We start from the raw sequence: 25,625 nt of genomic DNA on the forward strand, positions 1-25,625 counted from the left end.
TTCCTACATTAATGGTTTTTTATTTATATCTGACATTAACAATACACGAGTTCCTCCTGTTCTTTAAAATCTTGTTTTACTTATACACTTAACTAAAAAGCTTAAAATAACTGACAGACAAGCTGTCACACATGACAGTAAAACCACACAGCATTGTGTTAGTGGCGACAGCATGAACAGCCATTACTGACAATTATTTTGACAAACATAGTAATGACACTGACACTTAGGTTTAGTTTTACTACTCCTCATACATATCGTGTTTAAGGTAACTATGACTCTGCCCACTTTTTTACGGGTCATAAACCAAAAAAATAATAAACCAAAAAAATAAAATACCCTACTATTCAAACAAAAGTGCAAGGAATGGCAGCTTTGGTGTTGTATACAATGTCCATCAGTTCAACAGCTGAGGTCCAGGAACAAGAGTTCAGGACTCACTTCGCCAGATAACTTTTAAAACAGCATGCAACAACTTCTCTGAGCATTTGTTAATAAATCACAATTAAGACTTAATAAACTGTGGTCAAAGGGGGTTCAATTACAAAAAAAGAAACAATGGTAGAAAAAAAAACAATAATTCCCTTCCAGTTATGTCTTAAAAAGTTTCAATTGTTAACTACACAAAAATGGCACAAAAGTACTGAACTTTAGATAGCTATTACAATGTGTACCTAGTTTAATTACATACTGTTCACTTCTCTCCATGTACGTTCTAAATATTGAGTCAGACATGTTCCCAGTGTCCTTTGTTTGCATGTTTCTTAGACAATATTTTGCATATCTCTGCACATAATTACCATTTCTAAAAACTGCACAGCTCTTTCATTTTTATTCAGACAAATTGTACATATTTCTTGTAGACTAAGAGAAAACCTACGTTACAGGGCTTCCATTTTTTTAAATATATGGCTCATATTTTTAGGCTATTTTCCTATTTTTATGGTAGCCTAATTTTCTTATATTCAAGATTCATGTATCTTGATTTTTTTCCAATATTTGCTGCACTTGTTGATTTGTTTTTCTCATAACATGTTTCTGTTAAGCACCAATACCCCAAAATGGCAAAAAATTGTATGACTTTTATTTTTTTAATTTTATATATATTACACTATGACTTCATTAATGACATACTTTACTGTGACATGTTTATTTTACCTTTTTAAGACATATGGAATTACGTTTCGTTTTTATGACATCCTGTACACTGTGATTTTTTTTATGACACTTGATTAAAATAAACCTGAACGTTTATTGTTGCCATATGTTCTTCTATTCAAGATTATGTCCTTTTATTTTGAAATATTTGCTTTATTTATTGAGTTCTGTTTCCCCTAATATATTAGTTTTATGCACCTATACTCTAAAACAGACTTCTCGTAGGCTAAGAAAAAAAAACTGGTAATAAACCAGATTTTTATTAAATTAAATATAGATATGAATTAACTTACAGGCAACATTGCTGGCCTCCTCTTTTTTCTGGGGTCCTGAGCGTAAAATACGCGGAAGTGGCAGGCGGAAGCGAAGGAGCCTCGACGGAAGCGGTCTGGTCTGTCAAGGGAGGAAAAAATTAGCAGAATTTGACACAAAGAGGTTAATCCCACCAAATAACACCGATCGTCCCCCCTTTTTCCTCGACACCGGCGTCCGCTGCGATGATCCTGTTAGAAATCAATAACCGCATCATAGAGGAGACGCTGTCGTTGAAGTTTGACGGCGCATCCAACGGGTGAGAAATCATTGTTACACCTGAGCTAACTGTGCTAACGACAGCTAGCTTCCCCTTTAGCGATCTGCCAGAGACGATGGCTGCATTTAACGAAGCAGAGAGGGACTCCTCATGCCGATTATAAACGCACGCAGCTTGGCACAAGTCACGCTTACAGCCGTGTTTGTTGTAAATAAACATATGAAGAAATAATGGCTGAATTATGCTGCTGCCCCGCCGTGACTGGGTGTGTCTGCACGGTCGGTGCTGTGCCAGAAATTGTAACCCCAATGATTTTTATCCCCCCTGGCGCAGTCTGTGGGGATAAAATAACAAAGCATTTTAGATTATTTTGCCACAATCGACGTGGCAAATATTAGGTTAGATATTTTAGGACATTTTACGAGTTTGCACAGCATTTAAAGCAGCTAGCCGATCGCAGTATGGCTGATATTGTGGTTGAGTCAGTTTGTGGAGGTCTATGAATGACATGAAATGAAATGGCATGAAATAAACCTGCATTAATCAGGTGTTGAAACCAGCATTTACAGTATGTGAAAAACATTTTCCAGTAGTTTTGTCACATCAGGTCTATCAAGAGCAAAATCAACTTATTTCCGGTGTCCTTTTCACCACGTAATCAACAATTAACCACACTTGAACAACACAAAGCTGCAAAAAATGATATCAACGTTTGTATTTACACACAATAAATGCCATTTATTTGTTTTCCACTGCACCACAGCTGCTATTTGTCAGCTAACCATCGCCTCTTTCTCCAACTTCCGCATTCCTGTATTCAAGCTGAGTCAAGTCTGAGCCCAGCGGCAGCTTCTGGGAGTAACGCACAGTATGCAGTCTGGACAAGCTGCTGCAGCATCCAGCTTAAAAATGTCAATTTACTGCTCACTGTGCACCCCAAAATTACTGTTTAGCTGGTTTAAGAAAAGACAATATGGTCAAGGTGATTAATTAAAGTCTAATATTAATGTTTATGATGTGCTGCTCCAAAGATTTTGCACATAAAATGTTATATAAACAATCAGACTATAAAGACCTTTAAGAGTTGCTGTTCCAACACTAAAGTATTTATTGTCTCTCTCCAATCACATTATTTTATGTCTCCACATTACATCTACGGCTGCAAGCAACAAATATTTTCATAATTAATTTGCAGATTTTTTTCTGAACTGATTGACTAATAATTTAGTTTAGAGAATGTCATGCTTTTGTAAAGCCCAAGGTGTCGCCTTAAAATTGCATGTTTAGTCTAAGCAACAATACAAAACCCAATATTAAATTTACTGTTACATATAAGAAGCTGAAACTTATTATTGTAATTTTCAATTATTCATTTAAATGAATTATGGGTGTGTTTTTTTCTTTAAAATTACAACTTTAACACAGACTGAGCTACAAATTTAACGTTTGCTGCTTAAATATTAAATGAATTGCTTTTTCAGTCCACTCGATACAATAACAATAACAATGACTGAACTGAGAAATCTAACCTTCAAATCTTGTTGATGTTGATGAAGTTCTCCTTTGGGGAAATTATTTGTCGGAGATTAAAAAAAAAGATAAAAAAGCTACAATATATTGCAAAAATATGTTATTGCAATACTCAGCATATCACAAAATGTTTTAAAATCACAATACTATATTGTGATAATATTGTATCAATGCGTCTCTGGTGATTTACATCCCAAATTGATTGACATAAAAATAATGGGTCACTATTTTGATAAGTTATTTTGAAAGCAAAAAAGCCAAACATTGGCTAGTGTTGTGCTTCTTAAATGCGAGAATTGGATGATTTTGACTGTTGTACATGAACATATACTGAAAAGCTTTGGAGTTGTGGACTGTTATTAGAAAAATCAGAACATTTGAAGACATCACCTTGTGCTGCTGAGATTTACAGGGAGCATGTTTCACTATTTTCTGACATTTTATCGACAAAATGATTTATAGAGAAAATATTTGAAAGATCAGTCAAAATGAAAATAATCGTTAGTTGCAGCCTTAATATAAATCAAATAATATGAGGCTTGACAACTGATTGCACGGTCATGCATGTCCTAATCTTATTTTCTTGTTGCAGAACCAAGCCAGAGGCTGTTGATGTGACGTTTGCAGGTGAGATTACATGTCGTTTAATTAAAAGCTGCATGTCATCTGTAAATGTGCTTGTTTAGATCCAACCAACCAAGTTATAAATAGCTTGGCTGCAGTTTCGAATGTGTGGGGTTTTTTTTCAGTGTAGTGACATTATTTTAAGTAAAACCAAACCATTACTGCAACTTCTGCATTGCTACTGTACAGCTGAGACACAGCAAATTTTCTGTCTACAGTAATCAATTCTGTTTTTAGCTGTATGAATAATATGAGGCCAGAGGCTGTTGCTGGAGGTGAAAACGATTTTTAGCAATGCTTGCTGCTGCTGTCATCACACCAGTCATCTTCCTATTATGAAACCTGTTGCACATGCTCAGCTCTGCCAGTAATCACTGTTAGATGAAATAAAGTGTTGCATCGATCATGTGAAACTGACTGAAATAATCTGATGTACTGACATGAATTGAGGTTACTAATTAAGATGGCACAGTTGTCCAAATATGTCAGTGTGTCTAGTTGCCAGAAGGAAATGGTTAACAGGTTTTGATGTTGTTTATGTCTGCTGCAGATTTCGATGGCGTCTTGTATCACATCTCCAACCCCAATGGGGACAAGACCAAAGTGATGGTCAGCATCTCCCTGAAGTTCTACAAGGAGCTGCAGGAGCATGGGGCTGACGAGGTACGACAGCACAGAAACAGCACCTCAGCAACACTCTGTTCTGGGTGATTTCAAATCTGAATACCCGTTTTCACATCCATAAACTGGTCCTGCAGAGGTCAACAGTTGCTTTCAGTGATACTGTCTTTCAGGTGAGCTGTTTGAACCCACAGCCACCCTGCAAACATGCATTGCTGCAACAATAAAAGCATTGTCACTAATAAATTCAGACAAGAAAGCTGATAAGTTTGATTTCTGTCTGGCTTTGGTGTCAATTTGAGATGACAAAGTATTTAAAAAAAAAAAAAAAAAGCAGAATGAGGTCATGCTATTTACACACACACCTCCACCACAAGAGCTCTGTTTCCATGTAAGGAAGAAAGCAGTCGCTGAGGCTTCTAGTAGAAACAGGAAGTGAGTTTGAGTGACTCACCCCAGGCGAGGAAGTGCTGACTGCGAGAAGCAACCACTGTGTTTGAATGTCTTGGCTGCCGTCCAGTGCCTTCCCTCCTTGTTCCCTAAAACCGAAGAGCGGAGGGATAAGTGAATGGTTCAGCAGTGTCACACTCAGTTATTCAGCCTGTGAAAAGTCTGTTTGGAAAGCAGTCAGGAGGAGGGAGTGTTATTTGTAAAGGGCTTGTTTTCTTATCTGTTCTTCATTTGACATATGTGCTTTATTTGGCTCTGCTGCTCAGATTAAAATTAAGAAGAATACAGTTTGCTACACTTTCGGACAAATACACAAAAGAATTGGGCGGCTTTTGTAGCTTCTAAACCTGCACGAATTTAAAAAAAAGTAGCTGTAATATACAAAGCACCCATAAACACAACCATTTTACACAACTTTAAAAGCAGGGATCGTCCCGGAAACTATGTTTGGACTTTTGTCCTTACTCAAAACTAGTGCAAAAAGGACTGAATGATTTTAAAATAATTTTCTTATATTTATGATAAAGATTTCTTTGTTTCCATGGCACAAATGGAGGAATAAATAACAACAAAAACAAAAAAATGTGTTGCTGTCAGCCAAATTGTTAAACATCAGTATTGGCCCAGAATTTCACAACCAGTGCATTCCTCCTGCACACAGAGATGCTATTTGTTTGGCAGTGCACCCAAAGTGCATATCACCGTTTGCAGGTGCTTTGAGAACAAGTTTCTTTGTATCTTTACTTTTGCAAGTTCGGCGGCAGTTTTCTTTTGTTGACATTTGGTGCATGATCTTCATACCTACGTTTTATTTGCATATTACTGCTAAGTTTGCCTCACTTCCTTCCACGATGACAGGTATCTATTAGGGAGGAGGCCCCCATGTTGCTGAATCGCATACCTCCTTCCTGTCATAATACAAGCCAGTTGTTGTACAGCCATTTCTTTCTTTCTTTCTTTTTTATTGGTGTTGACATTTCTGCTTGTTTCTTCTCTGCTCTAAGAACCACCTGTTTAGTCTCGGGGGGGATTCCCACAGGCTATGAAAATCACTGAAGTATTAGGAATTTTAAAAATCAAAAGGATGCTTTTGAAAAATTAATCAAAAGACTCAGGACCCGTTCTCTATTGTAGCATCAAAGGAGCAGCATCAGGGCCTACATTAAGAACTTTAATATATAAATCTACATCATTGAAAGTCATTGTCAATTGATAAAGCCTTTACAGTCCAGTTTTGGCTATATTAATTCCACTTTCTTGACTGGGATGTAAAATTTTGCTCTAAAGTTGATATTCTTTTGCCTTTTGTCTTCTGTTTTCAGTGAAGCGAGATGCAAATAAATGCTCTATTTTTAATTACAGCTGCTCAAGAGGGTCTATGGGAATTACCTGGTTTCACCGGAGGCGGGTAAGTTCTCACAGCGTTACTGATTGTTAGACTGTTAACATCAGATCAGTTTTTAGATCTCGGCACCACACAGCCACTTGTTCCTCATTTCTGAAACACATTTTCCCAGCATTTATTAGCTTGTGGTAACAGACGTTCTTTTAATGTAAAGCTGTGAAAAGAAAAGTAACAGCTGACTTTTAAGCAATTTTTAGCTGTAGATTTAAAATAATCTTCATCTACCTTTCCCCCCAGGCTACAACGTATCCCTTCTGTACGACCTGGATGCGCTACCAGCCAATAAAGATGAGATTGTCCACCAGGCGGGGATACTCAAGAGGAATTGCTTCGCCTCTGTGTTTGAAAAGTACTTCAAGTTCCAAGAGGAGGGCAAAGAGGGCGAGCAGAGGGCCGTGGTCCACTACAGAGATGACGAGTCCATGTACGTCGGGGAAAGTTTAAAAAAAACATCAGTTTCAGATGTTTTAACATTTAGAAATGCTAATTTAAGAGTTGTTGCTATAAAATAATTTACTCTCCTAGTTGGCTTATATAATAAAAAGTTTGGTTACATGACTGATACCTTTAAATATTACACAGCTGAAAAGAATATGTGGATTGACTACAAATGTTTCTGCAGCGGCTCGTCTGTATGGAAAATGTATTCTAGGCGCCACAAGGAGTGTTTTTTAACTGTTTTAATCTGCGACATGATCTTTCTTCTCAGGTATCTGGAGGCTAAGAAAGACAGAGTGACAGTGGTGTTCAGCACAGTGTTCAAAGACGACGACGACGTCATCATCGGCAAAGTCTTCATGCAGGTGTGTGAGGCTACATGTACAGAAGAGCCTGTAACTGTGGAAATTTAGTGAGGCTAAACCACACTGAACCAAGATAGAAAACAAACAGGAGGTAAAATGGCTGGTAGTTAAATTATTAAATTAAAAGTATTTCACTGCTGGAGAGGTGGTTCTTTCATAAAAGTAGTCTGTCTTTGCAAATACTTAAGAAACTGGTGCTACATGACCAGAGAAAACTGAAAAAAAGGACTGTGGCACTCACTTTTTCTCAAGAAGTAGAAACCCTAAAACCAAAAAACCAAACAAACAAAAATCAAATACCAAAATGTACTGCACCATAACAGAATAATAAATGCTCCTGCTGGTAGGTGACGTAATGCAAACTCATCCTTCTGACATATTTGTTGCCGGCTGGCAACAAATGATCTCGTATTACAGCTAAACAGTAAGTTAAAAAATGTTTCTAAAAATGTTTGAGTCTAAAAATATTCAACGCAGTAAGAAAATCTTGGTTGATATTTGATCAGCGCTGTCTAGTTGTATCGTTTGATCGGAGTCTGGTCTGAGTTTGATCTTGATCCAGCACTATAATCTTGGGTGGCAGGAAAAACGAAAATGCAAAAATACTGCCTGTAGTTCAGCCAACAGCCCCAGAACCAGCAAAACACTGCTGTTTGGCTAAAATTTGCAGATCGATTTATGGCTGGATGTCATGAAATTATTGCTTGATTGATTGGATTTTGATATAAGAATACAATTTAATTGATTTTTTTTTTTTTGTTGGAATATATTGTTAAGTAGGTACACAGTATGGCTGAGGATGTAACCTAAAGGGGTTAAAAATGCATTTTCATTGCATCTTGACTTTAAATAGCTATAGTGGACTTGTATGTTGTATTTTACTATGCCATAAAATTAATAAAATGTACTGTGCACTTACATCTTTTGTGTGCAGGAGTTCAAAGAGGGTCGGAGAGCCAGCCACACAGCCCCACAGGTGCTGTTCAGCCACAGGGAGCCGCCACTGGAGCTGAAGGACACGGATGCCGCTGTTGGGGACAACATTGGATACATCACCTTTGGTCAGTAACGATTAAGCATTGGCTGAAGCTTTACCGCTGTAATTATCTAACCAATTTATCAATTTGATACTGATATATGTGTACACGGTTTTGGTGTTTTTCAGTTTTGTTCCCACGTCACACCAATGCCAATGCCAGAGACAACACCATCAACCTCATCCACACCTTCAGGGACTACCTGCACTACCACATAAAGTGCTCCAAGGTCAGCTCAACTCTAACACACAAAAAAACAGAATATCATATATAATATTAAGTAATTTATAAGGTCACAGGAATTTGAAATAGAGTGCATAAAGGTGGAGACAAATCTTAAAATGTTACCTAGAAATATGTTTCAGGAATCTCTCGATGAAGCTCTGAAGTTACAGAATCAGTTCGCCTTATTATTTGATATTCAGACAGACCTTTTAGATCAGTTAATATAGTCTAGAGGGCAACGGATTAATTGATTTGGCTGATCAATCAGCGCGAATCAGACATTTTATAAACCATCACTGGACGAAATACAGCACTATACTGGAAGTCTGTGACTGAGTGAATTAAAAGCCCTCTCGCGTTTCTTGCACAGTCCAACCATATCCTAGGCTTTAGACAAATCAGTGTGTCACCTCAACATGCTGAATCTTTAAGGAGGCACCTGTCAAATACTCCAAAGGAAAGCTGAAAGTCTGCTTTAATCACAGGCTACAAACAAGTCGCAGTAATAGTACGTTCAGTCCTCTTTACTGTAGTAATCCCTGCTGTGTGTGAGATCAAACGAAGCCCCTAGCTGACAGCGACTTGCTCGGCCTCCCTCAGTGATCTTACAGGTTCTCAGTTTGTGGTGTTTGTGTATGCAATACACACAAAATAAGGCATGCTTCAATTAGACCCGTCTTGACTGTAAACCCTCATCAGAGCTATTTTTTGGATGACACAGTTGAAAGGTATGCGTTAGGGCTTTTGTGTTACATCACAAGCGCCTGCAGATAATGGAATTGGATGTTGGATGCCTCAGACAGCGTGGAGTCTGCGTGGGTGAAACAAGAGATGGATTAATGGACAGCTGTGGGATGGTTAAGCTTGAGAAACACCATTGTCAAACTCGCCTTTGTCCCTGCTGCATGTTGTGTTTAAAATGCACACAAAATGTTGACATCTTATGTTTTCATGAGAAAAAGAAAAGTCTGCAAGTGCATCTTTGTTCTGGATAAATCAATGTTGGCACTTGTTTTTGTGATAAGAATCTCCTTATACAAAACATCTTCTCTTCTGCAGGCCTATATTCACACACGCATGAGGGCCAAGACGTCAGACTTCCTCAAGGTGCTGAACCGCGCTCGACCTGACGCCGAGAAGAAGGAGATGAAGACCATCTCGTAAGTAACCTTCACTCCTGTCGTCACCCAATTCTTGTTTCAGCGTCACTGCTTTTCAATTTTTAATTTCTGGTCAAACCCTGCAGAGGGGTCAGGGTTTTTAGGAAATTAGAGGCTGAACTGAGCATTTTAGAGTATTATGAAAACAAAAAATCTTAGATCAGAGGTTCTTAAAGTTTGACAAATGCCACTTTAGGAAACACTATGATGTTGCATGACATCTTTTATTTTTATGGCATTTTATTTCATTTTATACTAAAAATTTTGAATAAGATACTATATTAAAACTTTTAAGGACATTGTTATGGCATATAATACTTTTTTTAGTGTTTAAAAAAAAAGTGTTATAAATATTGTGGGGACATTTTGAGCATTTGAATATATATTATAATAAACGTAAAGTTAAGAGAAGAAATTTTGGCTAAATTTGACAGTTTGCTCCTCTAACCATGAGACACAATGACATTATTAAGTTTTTGTGGTGGTTTTTAAAGCTGTTTATCAGATTTTACTATATTGTTCAACTGTTTCTTGTTCAAGCTTAATTAAACATATTTAATTAAAATGTAAAGATCCTTATTCACAGAGTTTTAAGCTTCTCTCCACAGTAATGTTCATGCATTTGAGATGGATCCTGAATGATTCAGCTTCGAGATCCACCTCTGCATTTGTTTTCTGTCTGTATCTTTGTGTGTTTTTGAGGTGTGTGAGCTCTAGCTGTTTTTGCAGTTTTTAAAATGAGTCAGTTAGGAATTTTTACAGCTGTCTGCTTCGCTCAGACACTGTTTTTTGGCCTCTGAATACAATGGAAAAATATGTACTGTCTGAGCAGAGATACTCTTTGTTCTGTGGTTAACGTGTAACTGGAATGAGCAGGGGACCCCCATTATGGCTTGCATTTCTGTGAGCTTTCAAAGGAGAAACATTCACATGAATTCTGGGTTTGGCTGCAAAGTAGTAAAAGACGCCAGCTAAGAAATACACAACTGAAACGGAAGTGTCAATCATATATTGTTTAAGTATCTGCAGATCAAATCATACCACAAATATCCTGCAATTATAAGTGTCACTGTCAAGTCAAACTACCAAGTATCTCCACACACTACATTACTTATTACACAAGATCTCATTGTATAACAGGAGTGCCAAAACAGAAGAAGAGAAATTATTTTGTCATGAACTGATGAATACTTTGGTACCACATGTTGCAATATCCAGTTCAATAAGGACAGATGAATTGTTACAGTTTCAGTCCTTTGTTTTTACTTTAATGTTCGATTAATGTTTTTGGGCATTTAAGTCTTTCCAACAGTGAACTGAAGCTGTCTTCAAAACCATCAGACTCCATTGACAAAAACACTATTTTTTACAGTAACTGGACACTGGAGATGCCTCAGCTTAATCAGTTAGTGTTTGTTATTGTGTGACTTGGTGACTTTGAACTAACCTTTAACAACACTAAAGTAAAAAAATAACAACGAACTCATTGAGGCAGCGGACGACCAGCAGCTCTATTTTTCCGTCAGGTAAAAATAGTTTTTGTCAGTGGAGTTTGGTTGCTTTGCAGAGAGCTTTATATTGGATTCAGCTCCCTGTGAGAAATCGCAGGCTGATGGTGAGCTAAAGCAGTGAAAATATCCTACATATAACATAAACTTCAGCTGTGTTTGATATTTTTAAGTGTCTTTATACGTATTGCTGCTGCTCTTGTCTGTGCTTCCATGGCGATACTCCAGTCTGCTTCTCACTGACACTGAAATTTGAACTATCCTTTCAAAAAATAATTAATTAAATATGTGAGCCTATTTTCTATAATGTTAAGCAACTTCCAATGAAGTCTGATGCTGCAACACACTGTAGTTCCTTCTGAAGGGGTTAAAGTGTTTGTGCACCAGGGTAGACAATAACCTGCTGGGTGAAATATCCTTTGTGTGGCATCTAATGCATCTTTGTATGATTTTTCAGTGGAAGGACCTTCGCCCGCTGAGGCAGACCCCCCACCAGAGAAATCCAAACCCCAGTGGACACGCCCAAACGCGCTACACTGAGACTCAACGCCACATCGGACAGGACTCCAGGATGCCTCTAAATGCCCCGCCCAGCCCCCAAATACGTGTCCAGTCTTTTTTTTTGTTTTAACGAATAATAATGTTGGCTCTATGTAGGGAAAGCCAAGGTTCAAGATAAATGGAAAAAAGGGCATTCCTTGCTTTGCATAGTTAAAGAGAATTATTAGTCCTATATAAATATATATATGAAAAAAATTGAAATTTTTGATACGATATCTTTTACTCCATTTGGTACTCTTGCTTGCCCCTCAACCCTCACCATGCAATATCCATGTACTGGATAATTTCAATCCCCCCTTCCTCCCTCTCTGTGCTTTCATGTTGTCTGTACCATTGTCATTTGAAAAAATAAAATAAATCACTCTTACAAAAAAAAGCACCTCTCTGGAAGGTATTTGTGCTGATTTTGTGACTCTTGTATAGCTGCTTATGTTTCCATGAATTTTATCAGACCATACAGAATATTTTTGTCATAAGTGATTTACTTTTGCTTTAGTACTGAGCCCCCAAAGTGCTGGAAGGTGACATTTTTTATTATCTTGCTGAGACAAGTTAATTATCTAGTGCGCACAACTTATTTATCTTTTGTGCATTAGATGAATATGTTATTACCACAAAAAGATTGTCTTGTTCCCATAAAATAATTTACTTGTTCCCACATGAAAACCGACTTGTGTGCATGAGATAAAATGTATATTTCTTTGCAGTGAATATACATGCAAAATTTGCATTCATTTTACTAACCACACTTGGAGTAACTGAAGCTGGATGTTCAGGCACTGATGGTTCTTAATCAGTTCACAATATTTTTAGGCTATAAAAGAGCACTTGATAAATATTTTGAAATGTCCTCTACACTACTAAAATGCTAAATTACTGAATCAGCTGAAGTTACATATAAAGAAGCTACTGCCAGAAAATATGGTTACATAAACTACTGTTAAGTTGAATAAAATACAGTTACAATGTTGAATAAAGTAAAGTTTAAACTACTGTTACAGAAAAGTTAAAGTATTGTTATAAATAAAGGGGAAACCATGGTGCTATATTTTTGAAGGATCCAGCAAAATCCCCATATCGCTTTCAAGCTTCTCCATGTTTTTTTTTTTGTTTTGGTGTTTTGGTTTTTGTTTTGGTGCTCTGCATTGTGTAGATGCCGCCTCTGCCACAGGGACGGACGCAAAGCGCTATCAGATGGTGTAAACGAAATAAATGATATAGCACAATATGAAACAATGGACTTTTTTCTTGTCAGACGACATATATTTCGTCATTTTGCACAGCCAAACTTTGTGGTTATTAAAGAATAATGTATGATAAATAAAAACTAAAAAAACAACAGCCACACAAGTCAAGAAACAAAGAGTCAGTCAATGAAACCATGCTGGATGATTTGATGTGGAAATCAAACATTTATTTACTGACAACCTCTGAGCAGCTTTACAGGATCAGCAGCAACAGTTTGATATGATTATTGGCTGAGTGACAGAAAAAAGCTTTTTAAAATCAGGCTTTGGCCACTTCGCTCTCTTTTTTGGGCTTTTCATCCTCATCTGAAGAGGAGGAAGAAGAGGAGGAAGAAGAGGAGGAGGAGGAGGAAGAAGAAGAAGAGGATGAAGCCTTCTTATTTTTCTTCTTGTTTTTTTTTTCTTTGTTTGCCGCAACTGGAACTGCTGCATCACTGACGGCAACCTCTGCCTTTGTGAGATCTCCGTCCACCACCTCAGGGGCTTCATCTGCTTCAGGGCCTTCAGGGGGGTTAGATTTGTTAGAGGGGGAGCTTTCCTGCTTCATGAGGTCCTCTTCTTTCACTTCCTCCAGCTGCTCTGGCCCCTTATCATCAGGCCTTTGCTGATCTGAAAACAAGAAGATGAATCAGATTTTACACAAGCTTTCCTTTAATTTGTGTAACTCTGCCAGAAACACATGCAACCTGTTTGTCAAAAACAACGTAAAAAGAAATTAGATTGCCTTTTTTGTGATTGATTATTGCATTTATGATTTCCATGCAGTGTTAAAACAGGTGATTGCATGCAGTTACATGGTGCAATGTTATTTTAGTGACATGAGCAGCTTTAAAGGAACCATTTACCATTTTAGGAAATATGCTTATTTGCTCTCTGGCACAGATTTAAATGACAAGAACAATATCTGTGAGTGGTATTGATCTTCTCATTTCACCTTTGGCAAAGAGACAGATAATCATATATCCCAATACTATTTCTTTAAAGCCTCTGGAAACATGGCTTGAAATAGGAAGAATGTGCATATTATATCAAAGTAGAGTGTCTCATTAAGTATCTACAAAAATCTGAGTGAAATTAAATGTTTACAACTTTTACAAAACTGAGTTCAAAACAGCTCATTTTGAGGATAATAGCATTTCTCCAGACTGTATGGGTAACTATCATCATCTCCACGACAGCCATGCAGCGGAGCAGAGTCGCCGTGGTACAGCCCGATCTGTTCGATTCCTCTGAGTCTGCGTTCATAAATCCAGGCTGATGTGTTCTGAGCTGAGCTGCTGTTTAAAGCCGCAGAGCGTTCTATTTCCAAACGAATTAACGGACAGTTCAGTTGATTATGATTTTTGATTTTGTTCGGCTTCATCCATATTACGTAATATGGATTGGGGATAACCGCGCCCAAATCAACCCAGCTTCAGGAGACTGTGAAAAAACTAAAATGACAATATTGCAAATTTGGACTGAGGCTAATGTCTGGTCATTTTTTAATGCTTTTATTATGCATGTAACACCCAAAATTACATATTAATAAAGTTTTTGGTCTACATCCTCATCACAGCAGCAGCAGGTTCAATTCAGCAGCCAAATATTCGGGTTCCCAGAGGCTTTAAAAATCCATGTGAAGGATTTTAACTCTACATGTAGTCCTCTGAACTAGCTGTTGATTTTAAAAGTATATAAAAACATAAACCATGTGGTCATTGCATTCACATTACAATGCTAATAAGTAATGTGATCAGCCGTTTTGCTTACACCTTTCCAGCTCTTTAAAATATACAGAAAAGAGTCAAATGGTGATGATTTCTTGACTTATTTCAGCCAGGTTGACCCTAGTCTGTCTCGGCAGTAGAGATAAACTTTTCAGTCTGGTCACAGTGTGGACATAAATGAGTCTTTGTGATTTTATTTAAAATTGTGTTTCAAACAAAGGCTGGATCCAGAACTTACCACTGTGCAGTGCATCTTCTAAAGAAAACTCCGAGCTGTCAGGGAAGAGGAGGATAAGTACGCTAACGAGTAAGAAACAGGTACACCATGCTTTTGTGTGTGTGTTAATGTCTTTCTTTTGAAGGGACAGTTCACCCCAAAATCAAAAACATACATTTCCTCATACATGTGGTGCTGTTTATCAGTTCCAGAAATCATGAACCAGTTACTCAAGATAATCCACGGACCTTGTTGTGAGCAGTTTCATGTAGGAACTATTTTCTTTCTACTGAACTACACCCGCCAACCGTATCACCGCACAGAAGGAAGTGTGCATCTATCCACTTGGCAAGCTAATGTTACAATTCAGCTGAAGCTGAAGCACATTTATGCTTCCTTGTAGTTCAGTAGAAAGAAAATATTTCCTTCTACATGAAACTGCTCATAACAAGGTCTGTAGATTATCTTGAGTAACGGTGTCATGATTTCTGGAGAGAGGCATTGCTGTTTAGTTTTTCAGATGTATTTTTTTGGCATTTTTAAGTCAAGTGCCACGTAGTTACATTATCTCCACACATGGTATCTCCAACACTCTGCATTTCACACCGAAACAATCTAAATTGATAAAAAGCAATAAATATGTGACAAAATATGAATTTTTGATTTTGGAGTGAATTGTCCCTTTAGTGTATTATAAATAAATGCAGCTGCATGCATTATGTATGTAGCCACTGCAATGTGAACCTCTACATATTGTCATGTACAGATTCAGTAAAAATCAAAATGAACTCAGCACTGTTAATATAACTTCATATATATACCTATGTTCAAAACAATCTAGACTTATAAATACCTCTACAAGTAAGAGGAAAAATATGTATCTTTGATTTAGGGTTGAACTGTCCCTCTAAACTTAGTTTGACACTTAATGTCACAAGATGTTATGTACAAATTTGAAATTACACCCCACCACCAATGAATGCTATAATGTCACATTAGAACACCACAGCCTTTCAAGTCAAAGACGGGGGCAAAAAACTGCAGCTATTTCTGGACAAAGAGGTCACTGTCTTTATCAATTTTCCCCTGGGCAGAGATGTGTCTCCACCCAACAACACGATTTAATTTGAGCCAAGAGGATTCATCTAAAGCTCTGACATCATACAACCATCATGATGTATTTCTGAGCCGTCCTCACCTTTCGATGTCAGGGGTCATGCCTTGCATCAGTTGCTGGTAGTTATTGATTTCAGCCTCCAGCTTCATCTTCACACACAGCAGGTTCTTGTTGTTTTCGACTTGGCGCTCCACCTGTGCCTTCACTTCCTTCAGCTCCGCCGCCAGGTTCAGTATCAACTGGTTGAGTGGGGCCAGGCGCTGACCGTACTCCACTTTGGTGCTCCTCAGGGTCTCCTCCAGATTGTGGATCTGAAAGGAACATGAATTGATTTTTTCTGCCTTTTTGGGGTCCTGTCCTCAGATGTCTTTTGTCTTTGGATCACTAACCAAAGAGACAAGACCTTAAAGGAGTATTTGAATTGAATTGCATTTACATTTTTTTTGGGGGGGGGGGCATTTTCCCTTTATTTCACAGGACAGTTTGAGAGAGACAGGAAAGGTGGGACAGAGGAGGGGAAAAACACGCAGCAAAAGGCCACAGGTCAGACTCAAACCTGGGCTGCTGTGGGAGCCTGAGGAATGTGGGGCGCACACTCTCCCCAGTGAGCTAGAGGTCACCCAAAAACATCAACTTTTTACCAAAACATGTATTAAAACAAACTCCACAACTTGTGCAGTATTATCAAAGACTCATTTATCCAGTCGTATGCTTATTAAACAGAAAAACCTTTCCGATGGGGAATTTAAAAAGTGAGAGTTATTTATAATCTTCCCAAAACCAGACTCCATTGACAAAAACAGTGATTTTACCTGGCTGAACACAGGAGGTGCTGGTCTTACTATTGCTTTGGTCAGTGAGTTTTTTTGTGTTATTGTGTGACTTGCATGATTGAAATGTTTTGTTCGGATTCACCAAAGTCACACAAAGGCACAGAAAAACTAACTGAATCCAACTAAATCGAGGCAGCAGAAGGCCAGCAGCTCCTGTGTTAAGTGAGGTTAAAAATACTGTTTTTATCAATGGAGTCTGGCTTTGAAGAGAGTATTGACAAGTTTCACTTTTAGTTCGGTCCTCCTTCCGATAGAGCTGTCTATGAAATACTGAGAATACGACTGGATAAATGAGAATTGTATTTCAAAGTAGGAATTATGTAAGAGTTTGTGAAGGGAGTCATGGAAACTGAGCATAACACAGGGTGAGTAACTGACATAAAAATGGTCATTTAGGGTGTGACGTAATCCTTTAAAAGAACACATAATTCATAGCCGTGACTTTTTAGACCTTTTTCATGTTCATAGTTTGTTTCCAGGTGGCAGTGAGACAGATATAGAGATTGTCAGGCTTAAAGTATCGTGTTTTCAGTGTAATGACAGGAGAGTCAGGAATGCTTGTGAAGAGAACAGGTACACTTAAACACCTGCAGGCAGGTTTATCATCCTGGCAGGATAAAGGAAATATTTTCATACATATTTTGTTCTTTACACTTGCCAACAAAATGCTTCAAGGGTTCTAGGACTGCATGTTTTATGTCAACGCGCTCAAGTCAATTTTCAATTCAATTCTACTGCAGTGTGACAAATGACATACTGTATCTGAATGATGTGCTTACCTTGCTGTGCGAACTCTGGATCCTAATTTCCACTGATTGCTTCTGTTTGAGCAGTTCCTTCAGCTCAAACTTTCCAGCGATCAAATCCTCGTTGTTTTGGGCCTCCACCACCTTAATGTTGTCAAACTGAAGAGGAAAAAGTAAGACAGAGATGGTGAGATAAAGAAAAAAAGAAAACTATGTTAGACGTAAGGATGATGCAGCTAACATACTTTACTCTGGTACCACTCCTCAGTGTCCTTCAGGTTCTTCCTGGCAAGGTTCTCGTACTGGCTGCGGATTTTGTAGACAATCTCAGCCAGGTTGGAGTCCTGAGACTCAATCTCCACCTTCACCTCTGAATCCTTGATCTTCTCACGCAGGATATCCACTGCCTAAAAGAGCCAGGATTATAAGTTTGCTTCGTTTTTATACACTTTTGTGTTTTTTAATCATGAAGTGTTTGCTTTCAGTCTCACCTCTTTGTGCTCCTGCTCAAGCCGAGCCAGCTCATCCTTCACCATGTCGATCTCTTTCTGCATCTGCATTCGGTTCAGCTTGGTATCCTCGATGGTCTTCTTCAGATCATCCATGTCTTTTTCTAATTCCTTACGTGCCTTTTCCTCATCGTTCAGCCTGCACATAACAAGGGGAACCCAATTATTATCCATAAAAACATCACTGATGCTGAATGGGTTTCTTTTTGTTCCAAATTATGATCTGAAAAATCAGAATCAGAAAATTCTAATTGATCTTTGAGGGGATATTGTGATTTGTTACAGTTGCTCTCATGCCAAGCATAAGAAGAATGACAATGAAAATGAAGTATATAAAAAATTAGTCATGAAATTAAAAAAATACAAAAATATATGCCTGAGTAAAATAAAAATATGTGCATTACACTTCAATTTTACACTTGTATGTAAAAATATGTATGACATGCTGAGTATTTAAAGTGTGTACAAATGTAGAATTACAAAAATATACAAATGTGTACCTTAAGCTGCAGTACAATCTACAAACTGGTATGAAAACATAAATATTTTAAAAAGATGTGCATTATGCTACAGTATACACAATAAATACACAGTAGAATAAAAATTATATACATAATAATGCAACATAGATCATTACAATATTATAAGAATAAGAAATATATACAAATTGTGCAAATTTATTATTGATTTCCTATGAAACTCACTTGTTCTTGAAGTCATCATTCGCCAGTTTGGTATTATCAATCTGCAGCAGCAGCTTTGCATTGTCCATGGTGATGTCTTTGATCTGAGGAGGAAAATGCATCATGTATATTACCAAAAATATTGTTATCTGGAGACATTCATTTGATTTAGCTTTATATATGATATGCATTTAAAAATCATTATCATTATCATTATTTGATCACAGACACCACGTTTTTTAATTGGCACTTTAATACCCATTCAATGGCTCTTTTATGCTTGTGGTTTTTATATATATTTATATATACCCTTTTTTATTCTTTGTTGTGTTATCTATCTATCTATCTATCTATCTATCTATCTATCTATCTATCTATATATGATGCTGATAGATAAATAAATAAATATAAAATCTAAATAAATAATTAATAAATAAATGTGATGACCAACCTGCTTTTTGAGGTCCTCCAGTGGTTTCTCAACTTTATCCCAGGCACGTCCCTCAGGAGTTTTCCTCTTGGCCAAAATCTCATCAATCTGCTTCTCCAGATTGCCGTTTTCCTCCTCCAGCTGCCTCACTCTGCCCAGGTAACCGGACAGACGGTCATTCAGACCTCGCAGTGTCTGCTTGTCGTCCGCGGGGGCGGCAGGAGCGGCAGGAGCGGCCGGAGGGGAGGCAGCGGCAAGTTTTTTTGGCCCAGCGGGTTTGGCGTCTCTGTCCGGCTCGTTGCGCAGCACGTTACGCAGCCCCTCCAGGCTCGACACGGACGCTCTGGAGCCCCTTCCCCCTGCTCCACCAAACATGCTGGCTGCGGTGTTTGAAGGCATGATGCTGCTGCTGGATGAGAGCGAGCTGACGGCGACAGAGAGCGTTTCAGGCAGGAGAGTCACTTCATGGGTTCTAGTGGGATACAGGTGGTTTTATACCTGACTTTTACGCGTAAAACGCCCCCAGCGATGCCATTGGTTCCTGGTGCCCAGAACCACACCTGGGCAAACTGGTTCCGACTCAAAATTCAAGTATTTCATGTTGACTTTTTCTATTTCTCCCTGTGATGTTACACTTGTCTTCTCTTGATTGGATGCATGCAGAGTTTTGGGGAGGTGATGGGTGGTCCTTGCCCACCTTAAAAGCAGGTGATCCGCAGAGCTGCAGGTAAGTTCATCACTCACTTCTTCAGCTTCTTGTTTTCATCTCGCTGTACAAGCTGCAAAATGTCTAAACCAGGAGGTTACAGCAGCCAGTCCTACTCCCCCAGCGGCACGGGACCGGTGAAAAGCTACCCGACCAACAAGATCGATCCGACGGGAAAATCCAGGGAGAAGGACGACATGGTCGGACTCAACGACAAATTCGTCAGGTTGATTGACAAGGTGTGTAAACTGTTATTATTATTATATTATTTATTATTATTATTATTATTATTTATTATTATTATTATTATTGGTAAAGATTTTGCAAATATTATGATTCATTTATACAATTCAGTGTTTGGTTTTTTTCCCCCCTTTTTTACAATGTGTTTTTATATTATTTTGTTTCTCTTATTAATTCACTTTTTCATTCACTCATTTGAACCAATCAGTAACAGTTAAAAGTAAAAATAAGCTTTTTTTATTTTTATTTTTTTATACAATAGTTGTGAAACCTGTTTTCAGCCCGGAAGTATGATTTATACTTGTCTTTGTGTGCAGTAATTAATTCTGTCACCTGAGGCGATTAAAAGTGTCTTCAATACTGCGCCATCTTGTGGATAATTAGTTAACATACAGTCCCTCAGCATGACATATGGACTTAATGTACAGTGATGTTTTCGAGTAAACTTGGTGAAAACAATGCACACAGTGATGTTTTTAGGTGGAAAATAAAATAGTGGGGCAATAACTATTTCGCACGAATGCAGAACCAAATAATTACACAGATGAACAATTTGACACAGGTGATAATAATAGCACTGCACACATACCTGTTAGCTGTTGGGCTTGTTTTTGCTGTCAGCTTGGGAAGTTATTTCGGCTCCTGCTGCTCTCATGTTTATTAATCTTCTTAAAAAGTTGCCTGACATCCAGAAAACCAGTAAGTAATCGAGTAATATCCGCTCCGGATGACTTAATGATACAAACGAAGAAAAAAGGCGTCCTGTCTGATGAGCTAGCGGTTAGCCTCTCTGTCCCGGATAACCACTCCTTAAATTAAACTCGGTTATATACAATATTCAGCGGCTGGTGAGCACCGAGGTGTTAAATTAAGACTTTTATCGACAGGCAGCCTTTGAAAGTTGTGCTGCAGAAGATAATCCACACATTGCGCGTTAACTTCTTTTCTTCTTTAAAATAATATTAACTGCCGCTTGCCAAACAACAAATGCTGTGATTGGTTGGCTCAGCGGAGATCCCGCCTACCATTCTAGCAGCAACCAATCAGATTGCGTCTGGGCCAGCGCCCTTTAAGAGTTTATTCTAGTGCACTAGTCTGGGCAATTAACTTTGGGTATGCGCAGTAAAAAATAATAATAAATAACTGCTGAAACGTGATTTTATTTTTTTAGATTATGCATGATCCATAATCATTCTAATTTCCAAATTACTTAATTCCACTAAAGCCAACTTCATCAAGCCAAATAATTTTCTGTTTTAATTTGTCTATTTTAATTCTTCTATTTTTTTTTGCCTTTTTTTTATTCTTTTATTCTGGTTTGATTGTGTTCAATTCTATTTTTAGTACCATTATTTCTTTGTTTACTGCTAATATTCTTTGAACTGCATTTACTCTTATTGGTACAAGTTGATATTATTTTTGTTTTTTAATTGTTTCTCTCTTGTTTAATGCTACTTCTAAAGATTGTCTGGCCTTAGTTTGGCATTATCATTTGGCTCTTATTGTGTTACCTCTGCAAGATGTGTTACCTTGCAGAGGTAACATATTGCTATATAAACAAAATATTATTATTATTATTATTATTATTATTATTATTATTATTATTATTATTATCTTTTGACAGCAGGTGAGGCTACAAATAAGCAACAAAAACTATAGAGTGCCACAGTGTTATGACCTAGCTTATGAGGGGAAAGTGGGGCAACATAAAACCAGATGTTTTTGATAAATTAAAGTTATTAACAAAAATAAAATAAGGGGAGGATCCTCAGAACACCAAAAGAGGTCTGGGTTAATTATTGATACATTAATCATCAATTTTTGTGAATTAACTGGCCCCTGGCTTCACATCACTTCGTAAAAGTGGCCCCAGGGCAATTAGGCAAGTTGAGTGTGGCAGCTTTACAGCCTTGTTGTGGTGGTGATGTTGAAGTTATGCAATAATGGTGTAGTTTGTTTATGGCCTAACATTATTTATAAGGCTATATTTTGCAATATTAAAAGTCATCCCTACAGCACTCTTTTTGTGCAAAAAAAATCACCTTACCTGTTATTATCAACATGAACCACATAATAATAGCCTGTGGCATCTGTGGCATCCAGCCACAGTATATATTTACACACAGCATTCCTCAGATTTAGCATGACTCAGCATGTACTTCATTGCAAGATACATGTTTTGTTGTTTTTCCTGCATATCTGTTTCCCACACTATGTCCATCTCCATCCCAGGTGAAAAACCTGGAGGATGAGAACAAAAAGCTCGACACAAAGCTGAAGATCCTCAAGGAGCAGGAGGACTATGAGGGGAAAATCGATGACATCGTCAAGCATCTGGAGAACGAGATGGAAGAGCAAATCTTGAATTTGCTCCGCGACCAAGAAAAACTGAAAACCGAGTTGCTCAAGAACCAGGAGGAGGTGGAGGACACCAAGAAGAAGTCAGCATTGTTTAAAAACCTTAATTTATCCGTGGTTATGCACAATATCTTTAAATGAAAAATAAGGACACATCCATTCTGATTTAGAAGAGTCTATTTGACATGTTTTCTGCAAACACAGTATAAACCCAGAGAACTAAAAACTATGTCAAATTCATTTTTCATTCTTTTGTTTCAGGTATGAGGATGAGTTTCTGAAAAAATCTCAACTGGAAAATGACTTTATTATCAAGAAAAAGGTACTGTCACCCTATTCTGCTGCTTGTTTATTCAACCATTTAGAAACATGAAATAAATAAATATTTTGAAAGCATTTTCATCACTGTGTGTTATCTGAGTGTCCATATACTAACGCATGTGAACGTGTTTAATGTTTGTGTGTAACAGGAAGTAGATGAAGGTCACCTGGATGCAGTGGATCTGGCTCTGGAGCTCGAGGACCTGATGGGAAAACTGGATTTCCTTAGGGTTGGCTATGATGAGGTAATGATGGGGTTTAGTTTGTCTCCTCTCCTTTGTTTTGCTTTTTCTCACTGCTCTGCAAAGCTACATCCTGTTTGTACGGTGGCCCTGGGGGTCAAAACAAAGCAACATTTCAGAAAACACAACAGAAAAAAACAACATTTCACAAAACACAGTGACATTTCACAAAATACAACATTTAACAAAACAAGATATTTCACATAAGACAACATTTCACAAAATACATGATTTAAAGAAATACATGACATTCACAAAACAGCATTTCACAAAACAGTAAAAAAAAAAAAAAAAAAGAAAGACAAAACACTACAGTTCACATATTAAAATAACATTTCACAAAAAACATTTCACAAAGTATGACATTTCACAAAACACAACATTTAAAAAAAAAAACATCACATCGTTGTGTTTTTTGAAATGTTTTGACACACAGGGCCGCGCTAAATTTTCCCTAAAGGGACATATAACATAGAATAAGTGATTTTTTTCCTCACTGGCTCTGTTTTTATGTCTGCCCCCTGCAGGAGATCAAGGAGCTGGAGTCACAAGTCCAAAACGAGACAGTGGTCTTACGTGACAGCAGCAAACGGTCTCTGGACATGGATGAGATCGTTGACGGCGTCCGGAATCAGTATGCCTACATGGCCGCCCGCAGCAGGGAGGAAGCTGAACACTGGAACCAGAAAAAGGTAAAGAAAAGGAAAATTATACCCAAAGACAGCAGTATTGTGTAAACAAGCCCTGTACATTTAGTTATTGATCAATGTCTGATCTTCCCTTACTTTAGATGGACGCCATGGTCTTAAATGCTGGACAACGTGAGCAGGAAGTGCGTGAAATGAAGAGGGAGATCTCAGACATGGTGCGCCACATCCAGAGGATGAACGCGGACTTGGACGCTCTCAGAAGAAAGGTTGTGATCACACTTGAGTTCAGGCGAAGGCACCCTGTCCTTCCAACCGACCTCTAAACCTCTCCCACACTTTGTCTTCATGTTAGGAGGAGTCCCTGAAGAAGGACATCGATGACTTGAGGACAGAGGGTGAAAACAACCTGGCGAAGGCCAGGGCAGACATCGTCCAGCTGGAGGAGGCCCTGAGGCGGGCCAAACAGGACCTGGCTGGACAGATCCGCGAACACCAGGAGCTGATGAACCTCAAGCTGGCCCTGGACATCGAGATCGCCACTTACCGCAAGCTGCTGGAGGGCGAGGAGCAGAGGTACGTCAGCGAGAAAACACATCAATATGCATCAGCTTCTATTCAAAGTATTCACTCATGGTGCTGTTTGTTAAAATATACCATGATGCATCGCTGCTTACGCTAACAACTGTGTGTCTCTTTGTCTCTGTGCAGAATGGACTACCTCATGCGCAACGGAGGTAAGAACCATTTTGATACGTTTTCTCACATTTCTAAACTCCAATAACCTTTTTCAAAAAAATCTACTGGAATTGCATTTTTTGCTTCATTTGGTTGTTTTGTGGTGATTGTTTCTTTTTTCCCCAAATTGAAATGAGTCAAGATATTTCCAGAGCAGTTATATCTTTTAGGAAAACAGTGGTTCCCTCAGATTATTGCCTGTATTGATGAGAGAGAAAATGTCCTTGTTTCTGTCTTTTTGTGAATAATTTTCGAGTTGAACATTAATGCACAAGAGGAAAGGCTAATTTTAGAGGCAAGCCAGAAAAAAAATAAAGACACGTTTTTGTTTTTTTCTTCTTAAACATCGATTGTGGCAGATCTTCCTATAGGAAGGCCGACTAGGACACCTCCCAAAGGGCTGCCAAAACATTTATTTTATTTTAATGTATTTGATATATATTCATATATTTATATTTATTTTTTTATTTCTTGACATTTTAAAAAAATGAATGGTGAAGTGGAGTGTGTTTGGAGAGTACGTGAGTAAGAGAAAATGAATAGGCAAAAGCTATCAATTACCACCATCAAAAAAAAAACCCTAATAAAATAACAGTTTTTGTTGTTGTTTGTTAGCTAAATTGTTCATTTATATTAATTTCTCATTTGTTTGTAATAACTACAATAAATAAAAAAGATAGATAGATCGATAGATAGATAGATAGAATAATAATAGTAACCACAACTTGTACACCGAAAAGCTCAATATACCCACAAATGTACATGTAACAGCAGCTTTTACACTTTTGACTTGAAGCAGCTGACTTAAAACTGCCCTGTCAGGATAGTGCCGAAAGGAATTCTGGGAAATGTAGGAAATCAGTAACTGAGGTTTACAAGGAAGGTTTAGAGGAACACCAAATAAATAAATTTAATATGATTGTACCACAAAAAAAACCCAAAACATTTTATAAATGAATACAGCAACAAAAACAAACCTTGCATCCAATTCACACATTTCATTTTCCTGAATTTAATTTTTTTCCAAATTTATGTTTTGTGTCCCACTAAAATCAAACTTCTCTTTTGCTCAGATATCTAAAAACAAACCAACCAATCCAAGTCCTTACTTGCACGCAGACGTTCACCTGCCAGAGAAGCCACGAGCCCCAGAACCCAACGTAACCCCAGCAGTGTTCCCGGCCTCCAAGAAACGCGTGCTGATCCGGGTGGAGGTGGAGGCAGGCCGAGTCGTGTCTGAGAGTTCCCATTACACTGAAGACTGA

General features: G+C 38.0%; 3 protein-coding genes across 3 annotated transcripts; 2 read left to right on the forward strand and 1 right to left on the reverse strand.

Moving 5' to 3' along the window:
• Positions 1-1,506: 1,506 nt before the first annotated feature.
• Positions 1,507-11,990, forward strand: arpc2 (actin related protein 2/3 complex, subunit 2). Its single transcript, XM_042513039.1, has 10 exons — positions 1,507-1,729; positions 3,813-3,847; positions 4,395-4,507; positions 6,278-6,323; positions 6,558-6,744; positions 7,030-7,123; positions 8,058-8,184; positions 8,289-8,389; positions 9,445-9,545; positions 11,511-11,990. Exons 1-10 carry the CDS (start codon positions 1,656-1,658, stop codon positions 11,530-11,532), a joined length of 900 nt encoding a protein of 299 aa, XP_042368973.1. The 5' UTR covers positions 1,507-1,655; the 3' UTR covers positions 11,533-11,990.
• A 1,130-nt stretch (positions 11,991-13,120) lies between these two features.
• LOC121963085 (keratin, type I cytoskeletal 18-like) lies at positions 13,121-19,526 on the reverse strand. The gene is made up of 8 exons (XM_042513453.1): positions 19,127-19,526; positions 18,697-18,779; positions 17,975-18,131; positions 17,729-17,890; positions 17,517-17,642; positions 15,986-16,215; positions 14,809-14,843; positions 13,121-13,470 (listed from the first exon to the last, which is right to left on the reverse strand). Exons 1-8 carry the CDS (start codon positions 19,502-19,504, stop codon positions 13,121-13,123), a joined length of 1,521 nt encoding a protein of 506 aa, XP_042369387.1. The 5' UTR covers positions 19,505-19,526.
• A 365-nt stretch (positions 19,527-19,891) lies between these two features.
• On the forward strand, positions 19,892-25,625 carry LOC121962634 (keratin, type II cytoskeletal 8-like). Its single transcript, XM_042512853.1, has 9 exons — positions 19,892-20,050; positions 22,287-22,495; positions 22,674-22,734; positions 22,883-22,978; positions 23,503-23,667; positions 23,766-23,891; positions 23,978-24,198; positions 24,334-24,359; positions 25,480-25,625. Exons 1-9 carry the CDS (start codon positions 19,892-19,894, stop codon positions 25,623-25,625), a joined length of 1,209 nt encoding a protein of 402 aa, XP_042368787.1.

This window comes from Plectropomus leopardus, chromosome 24, assembly GCF_008729295.1.
Source record: "Plectropomus leopardus isolate mb chromosome 24, YSFRI_Pleo_2.0, whole genome shotgun sequence".
NCBI lineage: Eukaryota > Metazoa > Chordata > Actinopteri > Perciformes > Serranidae > Plectropomus > Plectropomus leopardus.